Below are 13,096 nucleotides of genomic sequence, written 5' to 3'. Positions count from 1 at the left end.
AAGTCTGTCCGTGACAGTAGAGGTACGGAATGCTGGGTGTATAGATGAAATGAGATGACTTACTGAACCGAGGTGATGATCAAAGGTATAATTTACAGCTAACTTGCTATTCTCGAAAAAAACATCTACACTATCGACCCCTGTAACCAATATTTGCTAAAGTTGAATCTTGTTTATTAACATGCTCGCGTTGTCCTACATTTATTCGCTTAAATGAATGTAACGATCTCAACCAACGAGGTCATTTTGCTTTCGTGTAAGTCTCGTAGTTGAAATTGTAAATACGTTTAAAGAACACAAACAGTTATTTATAATGTACACAACCCTAAAGATTCATGTTGATGCCATCAGAATTCCTGTGGCATAAGAATAATGTGTGTTTGTTTGTTGTTTAACGCCGCACTCAGCAATATTCCAGCTATATCATGGCGGCATGTAAATAATCGATCAGACAATCCAGTGATTAATATCATGAGCATCGATCCACGCAATTGGGATACGATGACATGCATCAAGCAAGTCAGCGAGCCTGACCACCCGATCCCGTTATTCGCCTCTTAGGACAAGCGTAGTCGCCGTTTAAGGCAAGCATGGGTTGTTGAAGACCCATTCTGAACCAAATCTTCACGGGAGGAAGAGATTAGTGGACAATGGACAACACGTATGTTCTACTCCATATCTGCGTGTGCTAGGATTGTGTTGTCTCGGATGATTCAAAACGTCAATTTCAGTGTGTAAAACGCAAAACTGTGTGAATATGGTGTTCATTGATAACTGAATATCAGCCATGACACCGAGTGTCCGCTTATAGGGTTTGCATGTACTGTTCTACCGGTACCCTGGTCAAGGAGATCCTCCCTACAACCCATCCCAGAAAACTAAACGAAGAAAAGCATCGACTCGATCCGTCGATCCGTGCCTTGACTACAGTGAAAGTCTACAGTGATCTGTGAACAGTTATCTTTGACACATCTTTACAATCATCAATGATCGACGAACTGATCAGTGATAAATGACACATGTAATCGCCACAGGTTCAATAACAACTTTGGAAATCACTCCCATCACGTTTATCGTGTCGGCCATTTTGACGTCTTGTACTTGATGTAAATGTATTACGACGCGCTGTCATCGTGTTTGACTTACTGGTGTAGTTCATAACATTCATTTCTCATCTAATGATGATATTGTTTGAATATATTTGATGTAAAGAAACTACACAAGTTGTTCCTGTAGAGCATGTTGAGCATACATACGCTCATGTCATCTCTCGTTTTGAGGAACTATTTTATTCTGCGATACAGCTGGTTGTTGTAGGGTTGTCAGTGTAAACATGAAGACACACATACTAAACATTTGTGTATATGTTTATGTCTACATCCTTTGAGGTTACAAATAGTGATATACAAAATTATAAGAATTGACTTTCACTTTCTGTGAGTTTATTGGAGTATGAACCTGCATAAAGTGAGTGCCAAACATTGTAAATTGATTATTTTAATGAACGTCAATTTTGCGGTCATGTGACCGGCCTCTCGTCACATGTCACGTGTAAACTTCACATTAAAAAATGATCATGATATAGCATCGCACTTCATGTTGACATGCGATGTTTCATATAAAGTAAATGCCTCTCAACGTCTTACATAACAGTTCTGGAAAAAACACTAAACCGACTTAATGACGATACCGCATTTGGCATCTGTATTTCATCATTAAGTCTAATCCTTATTATGCACCTAATCAGGTACTCTCAATAAGCCTTAATAGAAGTGTCAGTACCGATGTATTAAAAAGTCGTTTTGTTATTCAAATACTGGCACTGTAAAGGTAACAAGGGCAAGATCGGTAAAATAACCTCTTTGCATAACAGTTTAATAATTAATATAGGTAGACGTTGCACCTTTTGATATGTGTATTTTGACTTTGGTAACAATCAGTCGGATTTAATTCTGTACAGAGCTTTCGGCACCAGTCGCCACCTTCCGTGACATTCACGACCATGCCACGGAAAGACACGAATCGATACGAAAGGATACGAATGATTTTGATTGGGATGTATGGACGCATAAGCTGCCACTTTTGTCTGGAATTAGTTACGTTGTTTCAGTAGCCTTATCTCTGTGTATTAAGTGATCATAGCGAGTGTATTATATGTTGCGGACCAATGTTACCAATGTGGCCCAAGGTGCACTCCTTACAAAAGACAATTTGACATTCTGTATGATTATAAAAAAAGCTCGGTATTTTTCATATTTATCTTAAAAATCAGAAGGATGTTTAATATGGCATATCTGACAAGGATACATCGTGATAATGCAGGATGTTTTGAAATTCAGCGTAAAACCCAACTCACTCAATCACTCACATTTTATCACATAAATTATTTCAAGCTACCAAAAAACATGAGACGTTTAATGACTTCAAAGCAAACTTTATTTCCGAGTTATTTTGATTTATGCTCATGGAATCATTCTATGGGTATGCGTAGGCGACGAATAAATATATAAATATTAAACGAAACAAAGCATCGACAACGATAGCATTTTTGATTGCCAACAAAATTCAGATACAGCTGGGAAAAAAGATGCCTTTAAAGGACTATTTTTTGTCAAGGTCTGTGAAGTCATTTGGCAAGCTTATGCCGCCTCCTCTTCTCCTTCTTCCTCGTCGAACTCGCCCTCTTCCTCGGCGGTGGCATCCTGGTACTGCTGGTACTCGGACACCAAGTCGTTCATGTTGGACTCGGCCTCAGTGAACTCCATCTCGTCCATGCCCTCGCCAGTGTACCAATGGAGGAAAGCCTTTCTCCTGAACATGGCTGTGAACTGCTCGGAGATGCGCTTGAACAGCTCCTGGATGGCTGTGCTGTTGCCGATGAAGGTAGCCGACATCTTGAGGCCTCTTGGTGGAATGTCACAGACGGCGGTCTTGACGTTGTTGGGGATCCATTCAACGAAGTAGCTGCTGTTCTTGTTCTGGACGTTGAGCATCTGTTCATCAACCTCCTTCATGGACATGCGGCCACGGAACATGGCAGCCACTGTCAGGTAGCGACCGTGACGGGGATCACAGGCAGCCATCATGTTCTTGGCATCAAACATCTGCTGGGTGAGCTCGGGCACGGTGAGTGCACGGTACTGTTGGCTTCCTCTGGAGGTGAGGGGTGCGAAGCCGGGCATGAAGAAGTGAAGACGGGGGAAGGGCACCATGTTGACAGCCAATTTACGAAGATCGGCGTTCAGTTGACCAGGAAACCTCAGACAGGTGGTCACTCCGGACATGGTGGCTGACACAAGATGGTTGAGGTCACCGTAGGTGGGTGTGGTCAGCTTCAAGGTCCTGAAGCAGATGTCGTACAGAGCCTCATTGTCAATGCAGTAACTTTCATCTGTGTTCTCAACCAACTGATGGACTGACAGGGTGGCGTTGTAGGGCTCGACGACTGTGTCGGACACCTTTGGTGATGGCACAACGGAGAAAGTGTTCATGATTCTGTCAGGGTACTCCTCCCTGATCTTACTGATGAGGAGTGTGCCCATGCCAGACCCAGTGCCACCACCCAGAGAGTGGGTCAGCTGGAAGCCTTGTAAACAGTCACAGCTCTCTGCCTCTTTGCGGACCACGTCCAGCACGGAGTCTACCAGCTCAGCACCTTCTGTGTAGTGACCCTTGGCCCAGTTGTTACCAGCACCGCTCTGACCGAAGACGAAGTTATCTGGACGGAAGATCTGACCGAAGGGACCAGATCGGACAGAGTCCATGGTGCCTGGCTCCAGGTCGACCAAGACTGCACGGGGAACATATTTGCCTCCTGGAACAAATACAAAGATATGCAAGTGTAGGGATTGCTAAACACATGGGCATTATAATAAGTGAATTAAGAACATTTTTCAGTGATGTTCATTTTGTTCTTTACACAGGGTTAATATCGAACATCGAGTATATGGAGGCACCGAGGGTGAGGTGGAATGGGTTGGGTTGCGTTTGGTTGGGGTGTGGATGGGGTGGGTGGGGTGGGGGTAATACTATTTAATACCATGATACAGGGCAGAAGTACACGAAAATCAATAATAATACGTGTGTTGTATGCGGTAAAAAAAAAAAAAATTAAACCAGTTATGATATAAACAATACCAACGTAGAAACGCCAGTATTCTCTTAAACATGGAGAAATTTATTGCTCTTGTTCACATATACTGAACAATTAAAGCTAGGGGTCATGAACATTTTTTCAATATATTTTTGTAGTGAAAAGTGAGCACACAATTACATAAAAAATATCCACAAATGTGTTCACGGTCCTTAACTATTTTAGTTCAGTATAATTCTCAGATAACTTAATTCGTATACATAATTCATATTCCTTGAGAAGTCCTAACATCTTGGTTATCATATGCAAAGTAATACCGGCTCAATGTAGATTGGTCACTGACATAGAAACAATTCTATCATCAATCAGGTTAAATATTTAACTCAGTTAGATTACGAAGCTCGCTTGATTATCGCAATTACACTTTGTTTCAATGGACGTGCACAGAAAATGCAGGTGCGCTCAAGTTTAAACCATAAATCACCCAGCCCTCTCACATGGTGAGTGTTTAAGTGCTGTTGAGTTAATGAACTGTCTGACTTGTTTTGAAGACTTAAGAAGCCTTATCCTTGACGTTTGGCGATCGCTTGATTAACGCAATTATACTTTATTTCTATAAACGTGCACAGAAAATGCAGGTGCGCTCATGTTTAAACCATAAATCACCCAGCCCCCTTCACATGGTGAGTGCTATGTGCTGTTGAGTTAATGAACTGTCTGACTTGTTTTGAAGACTTAAGAAGCCTTATGCTTGACGTTTGGCGATCAAGTTTGATCAATCGGGACTCTCAGCCAATACCCTTCTTCTCTGTTCTAAAGTTACCGGTATGTATTTACCAGTCGTTTCTTACCTAACGACCCAATACGCACTAGCGATAAGCCCTCGATAGCAATACACAAAGACTGGGTCTGCGTTGCTAAGGCGCACCTCAGCAGAGGGAGCCTTGAAGGGTATTTGTAACGTTCGTGTGACACGTATAATCTAGCGGATAACCCGTTAGATTGTTCCCTTACCGTTAAGCTGATAAGAGACAACGCGACTGAAAGATACGAATCCACATGTAAAATGACTCGCTTGTTGTACATGGTTCGAACATAGACATTTACACTGATATTTCAATGCTATGTGCCGGTGCTGCTTTAGGGACTGGGTGTGTGTGGATTTTCTTTCGGGTTTTCAATAGGAGCGATAGGGTCAGGTGTTATCTGATTACAGATATTAATTTTCAAACATGGGTAGGATAATCGTTCAGACATACTGAGGTTACTTGCCTCTTAACATATCGTTTATTACACCCTGGCAGGTCTCTTGGATTTGCGGATACGATCCAGCTTGCACACTATCATATAACATGGACTTGTAACCGTGCTAGACATGGAAGCAATGCGTATTTAACATGCATATCTAAGCAGGCTGCGATGAATAATAATAATAATAATAATGATAATAATAATAATAATACTTATTATTATATTTTATTATTATTATATTGTATTATTATTATTATTAGGGCTATTATTATTATTATTATTATTATTATATCTATAATGCGCCAAATCCACACCCGAGAGCATGCTCAAAGCGCTACATCATTACTCCCTGAGGAGTATACAACCCAAGCTGCATGTGAGGCGCTAGTAGGTTAACAGTCACAGACAACTCCTCCCACCGGGTACCCATTCACTGCTGGGTGAACTGAGGCATATTTCCAAGAAAGTCATTTGCCTAAGGAGACACCACATGTGCTACATCTACTTCAGTGTGGGGCAGGACCAAAGGCCAAGAAACTTTCAGGAATCAAGCTGCCGAACATGATCATCCACCCATCTACTCTCCGCCATAACCCCACCCCACCCCCCGCAAACTTATATATTATTGTCCTGTCCTCACCTGTAGCCTCGTTGTAGTAGACGTTGATTCTCTCCAACTGGAGGTCGGAGTCACCGTGGTAGGTGCCGGTGGGGTCGATGCCGTGCTCGTCGGAGATCACCTCCCAGAACTGCGCACAAGAGATAGGAAAGGTTTTATGACATCGTAAAATGAGATCTATTTGAAGGGTCTATGCTTGTGGTCCTTTGACGGGGATTTATAATGTGCGTAGCTCAGACTCTCCTACGAGTGCCATATCTCTCTTTTTAAAACAGGGTTCGTATCCTCCTTTTATGACGAGACTTTAACACCAAGTCCTTGAGATTCGCTGGGTATAGTATAGTGTAGCGTCTGTATCGAGTACTTAACTTCCATGTCAAAAGAGACAAACACTTCAAGCGTACATGGGCTTGTAACTATCTTTCTCAAGGTCAGCCAAATATATTTTACCATACTTAATACCTATGTGCAATGCGTTTATCACAGCGACTGCGCCTTGCTCCATTTTTACACTAAATACCTTCACACACTGAATCTACATCAGTTATCAGTCGTATATAGGTTTTACTCACTGTTTACACAAGGTACGCACATCAGAAATTTATGAAACTAAAGCGCGTATCACCCAAAAGTAAAATAACAACGACTGTTTACGATTCTGTCTGAGTGAGTGAGTTGGGTTTAACGCCGCTTTTAGCAGTATTCCAGTTATATCACGGCGTGTCAGCTTAATGTGGGAGGAAAGCTCGAAGTGATGCAGGTCTCACACGTTTACCTCTTCGGTGAAACCAACAAGCACGGGTATGGTGCTGACAAACCTAGAAACATAATCGGGGCGAACCGGGATTCGAACCCACAATCATAGGTTTCTGGCTTGCCCAAGGGACGCAACTCTGCACAGTGACTCGCGGCGCCTTAGACGACTGGGCCACCCGTGCCCCCTGATTCTGTCTGAAGTTACACCATGAGTTACTGTTCAAAACTCACACTCATTTTCAGAGATATTTTTTTCGCGGAAAAATTGATCGTTGTACGTCAGTGTGTACATCATGAGTCACGTGGCCAATGACATTGCAAGATACCAAACAGATACATAAAGAAACATAAGACTTGACTTTCACTCGGTTTGTCTCTATCACAATATAGCCCTTCAAAGAGTTAGAGCTAAACTTGAAAGTCAAGTCTTAAGCATATGGCGATCTTTGAAATTGTGGGAAGAAAAACAGTTAAGTTTAAATGTGTCGGGTCGTCACACTGAATTTGCAAGATGTAAAAATAGCCTATTCAATCTCAGGTCCCTTGACGAAATTAAAAGTTTAAAAATCCTGTTTTATGAACATAAAATCAAATTCATTTAAGAGAAAGTAGATCCCCTTGGCACCGATTTTGGTTGTCACTCTAGCCTCGCAAAGATGGACACGCGAGGGTATTACATTCATCATGACATGACTCATTCGACATGATTTAGTCATCTCTATTATAAAGATAATATATTATTATTATTAATAGATTATTAATTCTATTTCACTACGATGTGGCTGTTAGGATGAGAATATTCCCATAACATATAACGTCAACGCCAGAGATTAACCAGTCTCGATTATGGGCCGAAACAAATTCCACAGGGCGTGAAAGGCAAAATAGTGAGTAAATCATATGAATGGATCACCGAAGATCAGTGATGACACCAGGTGTTCGCGAAAGTACTCATATTGAAGTTCGGCTAAATAATGCTTGATAAGAAAAATTAATACACTAAAACAATAAGAGAAAGAAGTTCACCTTGGCGCCGATCTGGTTGCCGCACTGGCCAGCTTGGATGTGGACGATTTCCCTCATGGTTGTTGTTGGGTGGGGGTAAAATACTCTTGTGTGTAGCTCTTGTGACGCTCAAAGCTGAGTCCGTGAGGAATAGGGCCACCATGAAGTTTATATACAGCTAGGCGAGGTAACTCGGTCGTCCTTAGCAACACACAAACATTGACGCCATTTCAACGTGAAAAAGATCGAAATGATTAGATCCAATCGCCTATTTAGTTAATCCCGACCGCTGGGTGTACATTTGATTAATCCGCGGGGTTTGTAATACAAGCAGATCACGTGTGGTTTAATTCATTACTGTGTATTGTGTGCCTTGTTGGTCTCACGGGCATTTGACCAGTCGGCTCTGGTGATTTGGGTCGTATTGTGTGTCTGGACCACAGTAATGCACTCTGTCTGATATGTTTGAATATTGCATTAATTTGTTTTTAAATGTTACAGTTTGTTTGTTTGTTCAACGCCGCACTCACCAATATCCCAGGTATATGACGGCGGGCTGTAAATAATCATGTCTGGACCAAACAATGCAGTGATTAACAGATTGTAAAGGTTAAAGCTAGGGGTGAAAACAGTTGATACCGACTCTTGGAGTAGCATTGTACGTCCTTATCTACCAATCCTTGTTCATCAGACTGCCACTATTGCAATGGAAGGCTTCACAAATAAAATATTTAATTTTAACTTAAAAGTAGAGAGATGGGAAATGCGTTAATTCAACGCTGATTCATAAAATCTACATTGGGTGTAATTAACAACTTTGTCGTAAATATAAACCACTTTCAATAATTTTCTGGCAGGTTTGTTTAGAATTGTATGTCTTTTCTCTGCGATATAGATCAATAGTTTATTGATTTCGTTACAATTCACAACAGTTAAGGGTCGCTGGGGTAGCCTAGTGGTTTTAGCGTTCGCTCGTGACACCAAAGATCCGGGTTCGATAACCCACATGGGTACAGTGTGTGAAGCCCATTTCTGATGTCCCCAGACGTGATATTGCTGGGATATTGCTAAAAGCGGCGTATAACCATACTCACTCCCTCACAACATTTGAACCTCGTTAATCTGGACTGCATCGCACCCACTGAAATCGTCCGGATTAACATATTTTCTGGATTAATGAATAGAAAAATTGGTAAGTCGAAGCGTCCCGTTAACTACACAAACGAGATTTCAGCGTAAATATTTCAATTACAACAAAAATACTATTTTGATAAGACATTCCTCAATGAAAATGGTATGGACTGTTGTTAAGTTATGGTGATTCCAACACTTAAACACGCGATAGGCTATCGTAACTATTTACATTGTGGCTGTTGTGAGACTACACGCAGTATATATAGAAATGAACAGGACTGTACGGGTCTAGCATTCTTCTTTGTTTCCCCAACTACACAGTTTGACGGTAGTTATTGCTGTTTGGGTTGGTTTAGTCAGTCAGACCTGTGTGTTTTCTTCACACGCAGGTAAATATCACGTTTAGTTTAAATATTGCAAACTGGTATTTATACATGTATCCGTGATGTATGAATGAGAAAGAGACTGAAATACGGTGGCTGAAAGTTCTGAACCTAATTACCGAGGGTGTAGTTTGCATGTATTAAGTACAATACTGGTCATTCTTACCAGCTGCATTCAACCAAATACACAACCAGGTAGCATATTTCGCTAAGACAGCCGTAACTCATATACTTGAAGGTAGACCTGTGATGGCCGTAGCAGTAGAACTGTCGTGTGGAAGTGGATAGAATGTAGCGCTAAGACAGACATAACCCATATACTTCAAGGTAGACCTGTAACGGTCATAACAATAGAATTGCCCTGTGGAAGTGGATGGAATGTAGTGCAAAGACAGACATAACCCATATACTTCAAGGTAGACGTGTGACGGTCGTAACAATAGAATTGCCCTGTGGAAGTGGATAGAATGTAGTGCTAAGACAGTCATAACCCATATACTCCAAGACAGACCTGTAACGGTTGTAACAATAGAATTGCATGGTGGAAGTGGATAGAATGTAGCGCTAAGACAGTCACAACCCATAAACTCCAAGGTAGACCTGTAACGGTCGTAACAATAGAATTGCATGGTGGAAGTGGATAGAATGTAGTACAAAGACAGTCATAACCCATATACTTCAAGGTAGACGTATGACGGTCGTAACAATAGAATTGCCCTGTGGAATTGGATAGAATGTAGCGCTAAGACAGTCGTAACAAATATACTTCAAGGTAGACGTGTGATCGTCACAGCAATGTACGAGGGCTGGTCAAAATGTTCTGAGCCTTTCTGAACTTTCAAATATGGACCATAAGAAAGTGAACTAGTCAATGTAGTACATGTTTTTAGAGGTTCATTGCAAGAGTATTTGGTCCCGTTGAGGCCGTTTGTAGATTAGTGACAGCCAGTTGAACCTGACAGGGATCCAAACGGACACAGAAATGGAAAAGAACTTAGCCAGAAACACTTATACTGTCAGATAGACGTATTACCATTGCTGAACATGAGGACGTCACAGGTCTAAGCCATAGATCCATTGAGACTATTATTCACGAACGTTTACAGATGAAAAAGATATCTGCTCGTCGGGTGCCAAAGGGACCTTAAGGGAAAAAGAACTGACAGTGTCAGAGAGACAACTTAGAGCGAATTGAGGAGGAATTCGATGAAACATGAGTCTACCACTATGATCCTGAGTCATAGCGTCAAGTCATAGAATGGCACCATTCCACTTCTCCGGCACCAAAGAAATTCAAGTCTTCAAGATCAGTGAAGAAAGTTATGGCCACTGTATTCTGGGATGCAAAGGGTGTGATCCTTGTTGATTACTTGGAAAGTCAAAAGACGATTACCGGAATATTATGCTGATTTGCTTCAGCGGCGAGGAATGCTGACTGATGGAGTTCTACTACTTCATGACAATGCCTCTTCTCACACATCTCGACTTGCAAAGGCTGCTGTGCGACAATGTGGGTTCGAAGAGCTTCCTCACTTTCCATACTCGCCAGACCTGGCACCAAGTGATTTCCACCTTAACTGTCCTTAACTGAAAGAACACCTTCGTGGAAAGCGCTATGACGACAACGATGACCTCAAGGCTGCCGTGAATGTTTTTTTCAGGGTGGCTCCAGAAAACATCTTCCTGGTTGGAATTTAAAGGTTCACTATCGATATGAGAAGTGTATTGAAAAGCAGGGAGATTATGTTGAAAAATATAATTAAAAAAAACTTTCACAAGTGTAGTTTTTGTTTGTTAGGCTTACACCTTTTTTACCAGCCCTCGCGATTGCCTTGTGGAACTCGATAGATTGTAGCGCTAAGATAGTCGTAACTCATATAGCTTTATACGAAACAAGGACACTGAAGCCTTCCAAACAGCTGCCGCTTCGGGTGCTGTCTGTTCTCTGAATGAACGTGTTTGATAAACTAAATGAAATTGGATCGCCTTTAAAAAAGGAGTTGCAACTAGCTACAAAGCGATGTGAAAATCAGTTACTCACGATTCAACTGGATCGTGACTGACACGGACCTACACGGTGCCATACGTATTAACGTTCAGTTCGAGGAACACGCATCTCCAACATCATCACTATTCACCATTTGGTAACACGTGTCAGGGCGATAAACACATGGAAGTAGAGAAACAGTCGCTCATCATTTACCATCCCATGAACACAGATACAGGTTAGTGGACATCTGGAAGAACTCCAGTGTATTACCTTGACTGTTGGAAGTCGCAAAACGTTTTTGACCTTAAATAAATAAACAGCTCTCAACTGAAAAATAGATACAAAATGTGTTGTTTTTCATTTAGACTTTATTTTAATTATGATTTTGCTATGTCAAATATTTTACTTTCTGCTGTAATATGGTCTAGCTTCCCATAAACATGTTATCATTTTATTTGTTTCATACTGTTTCTCTAAACCTGTATTGTCGGAATAATAGCTCCAAAAAGCTCATGTTATACGCTTCCCTGTAATAACAGACGTTGAATAACATTTCTTGTATTTTGTATCTATGATGGAAATATCCTATGATTCAAGCTGCCTCCCCATCCTGCTATACTTCACAAGGGAACATTATTTTGTACAGAACGATATTTTCAAACAGTGTATACACCTAGTCAGTTCAAGGTTTCCTACGTTTCTGTCAATTCGTCTCCAGATGCAATTCTACCGATTTCGGAATGAAGTAGAAGGCCAAAGACAATTTATATAAGAGGCAGCCATTTTCGCTTCCATGTCAAGTGCGGAATCGAAGACACTTTGGAGGAACCCAAATTCGCTGAGTTACGTCCCCTAGACGTGTCATATGATCGTGGGTTCGACTCCCAGATTCGCCCGTCCTCGTGGGCTGTTGGTCTAAGTCGTAAAATATCAAAGAGCTGCATCACTTCGGTCTTTCCTTCCACATCAAGCTGACACGCCCTGAAGTTGAGTCACGCACTTCACTTCATGTTGTAATGCATGACAGGAACATTACATACTAATCCTGGATGAGACCGATCCACACAAGGAAGCAGATGTATTTTATATAAACTTAGCTGTTTGCTCATGTGTACCAAGTCTTTAAGGCTGGAGATTCTAGGCCAGAGTATGCTCCGAATAATCTACGCTTACTTGTGAGGATCGGGGGGAGGTGGTGGTGGTAGAATGTCTGACCTGGCTGTTGGAGGTTCGTCGTGTGTGTAGACGACGTGTATCGTTGCTCATGTTGTCGACCACTGGTCCATTACAGGTCGCTATCATATAACTAGGATTGAAGGAGTAATACCACCGCAAAAACATTTCCCCATTTCCTCCCTTTAACAGCGATGCTTTCGTCACCACTTGCACATTTTCGAAGCCTACACAACGCCTTGCCCCGAGACTACATCAGTGTCAACGAAGTATGTGAGTATGGCTTTACGCCGCTTTTAGCAATATTCCAGCAATATCACGGCGGGGGGCACCTGTATTGCTCTTCACACACTGTACCCATGTGTTAATCGAACCCGGGTCTTCGGCGTGACGAGCGAACGCTTTAACCACAAGGCTACCCTACCATTTCATCAAGGAAAGCATACCAATAAGAACACCAGCTGTTTTAAAACTTCAAAGCCAACTTTATTGTCGACGTGATTCAGATATGTAAATGTAAGTAGATTCAGTCATATATGGATGTTTGTAAACAACAAATAAATATAAATAGTATCAAAAGTAACAAAGCCTCTACTGTGATTGTGCTATGAACAAAATCTGACATCAATAAGAATACAAGTTGCTTGTGAAGAATTTTTTTTGGTCAAGGTCAGTAAGATCACGTGACATGT

General features: G+C 41.5%; 1 protein-coding gene across 1 annotated transcript; it reads right to left on the bottom strand.

Annotated features, from left to right (window-relative positions):
- Window positions 1-2,560: 2,560 nt before the first annotated feature.
- LOC139454447 (tubulin beta chain-like) lies at window positions 2,561-6,090 on the bottom strand. Its single transcript, XM_071236151.1, has 2 exons — window positions 5,985-6,090; window positions 2,561-3,814 (listed from the first exon to the last, which is right to left on the bottom strand). Exon 2 carries the CDS (start codon window positions 3,762-3,764, stop codon window positions 2,640-2,642), a length of 1,125 nt encoding a protein of 374 aa, XP_071092252.1. The 5' UTR covers window positions 3,765-3,814; window positions 5,985-6,090; the 3' UTR covers window positions 2,561-2,639.
- Between the last annotated feature and the right edge of the window lie 7,006 nt (window positions 6,091-13,096).

This window comes from Haliotis cracherodii, unplaced genomic scaffold (assembly GCF_022045235.1).
Source record: "Haliotis cracherodii isolate W230 unplaced genomic scaffold, xgHalCrac1.p SCAF_10, whole genome shotgun sequence".
NCBI lineage: Eukaryota > Metazoa > Mollusca > Gastropoda > Lepetellida > Haliotidae > Haliotis > Haliotis cracherodii.
Note: the sequence above shows the minus strand (reverse complement) of the source record. Positions and strands in the feature narration are given on the sequence as shown.

What these genes read in the sequence shown, in the direction of transcription:
- LOC139454447 (XM_071236151.1), bottom strand. Translation starts at nt 3,764, where the DNA reads ATGGACTCTGTCCGATCTGGTCCCTTCGGTCAGATCTTCCGTCCAGAT.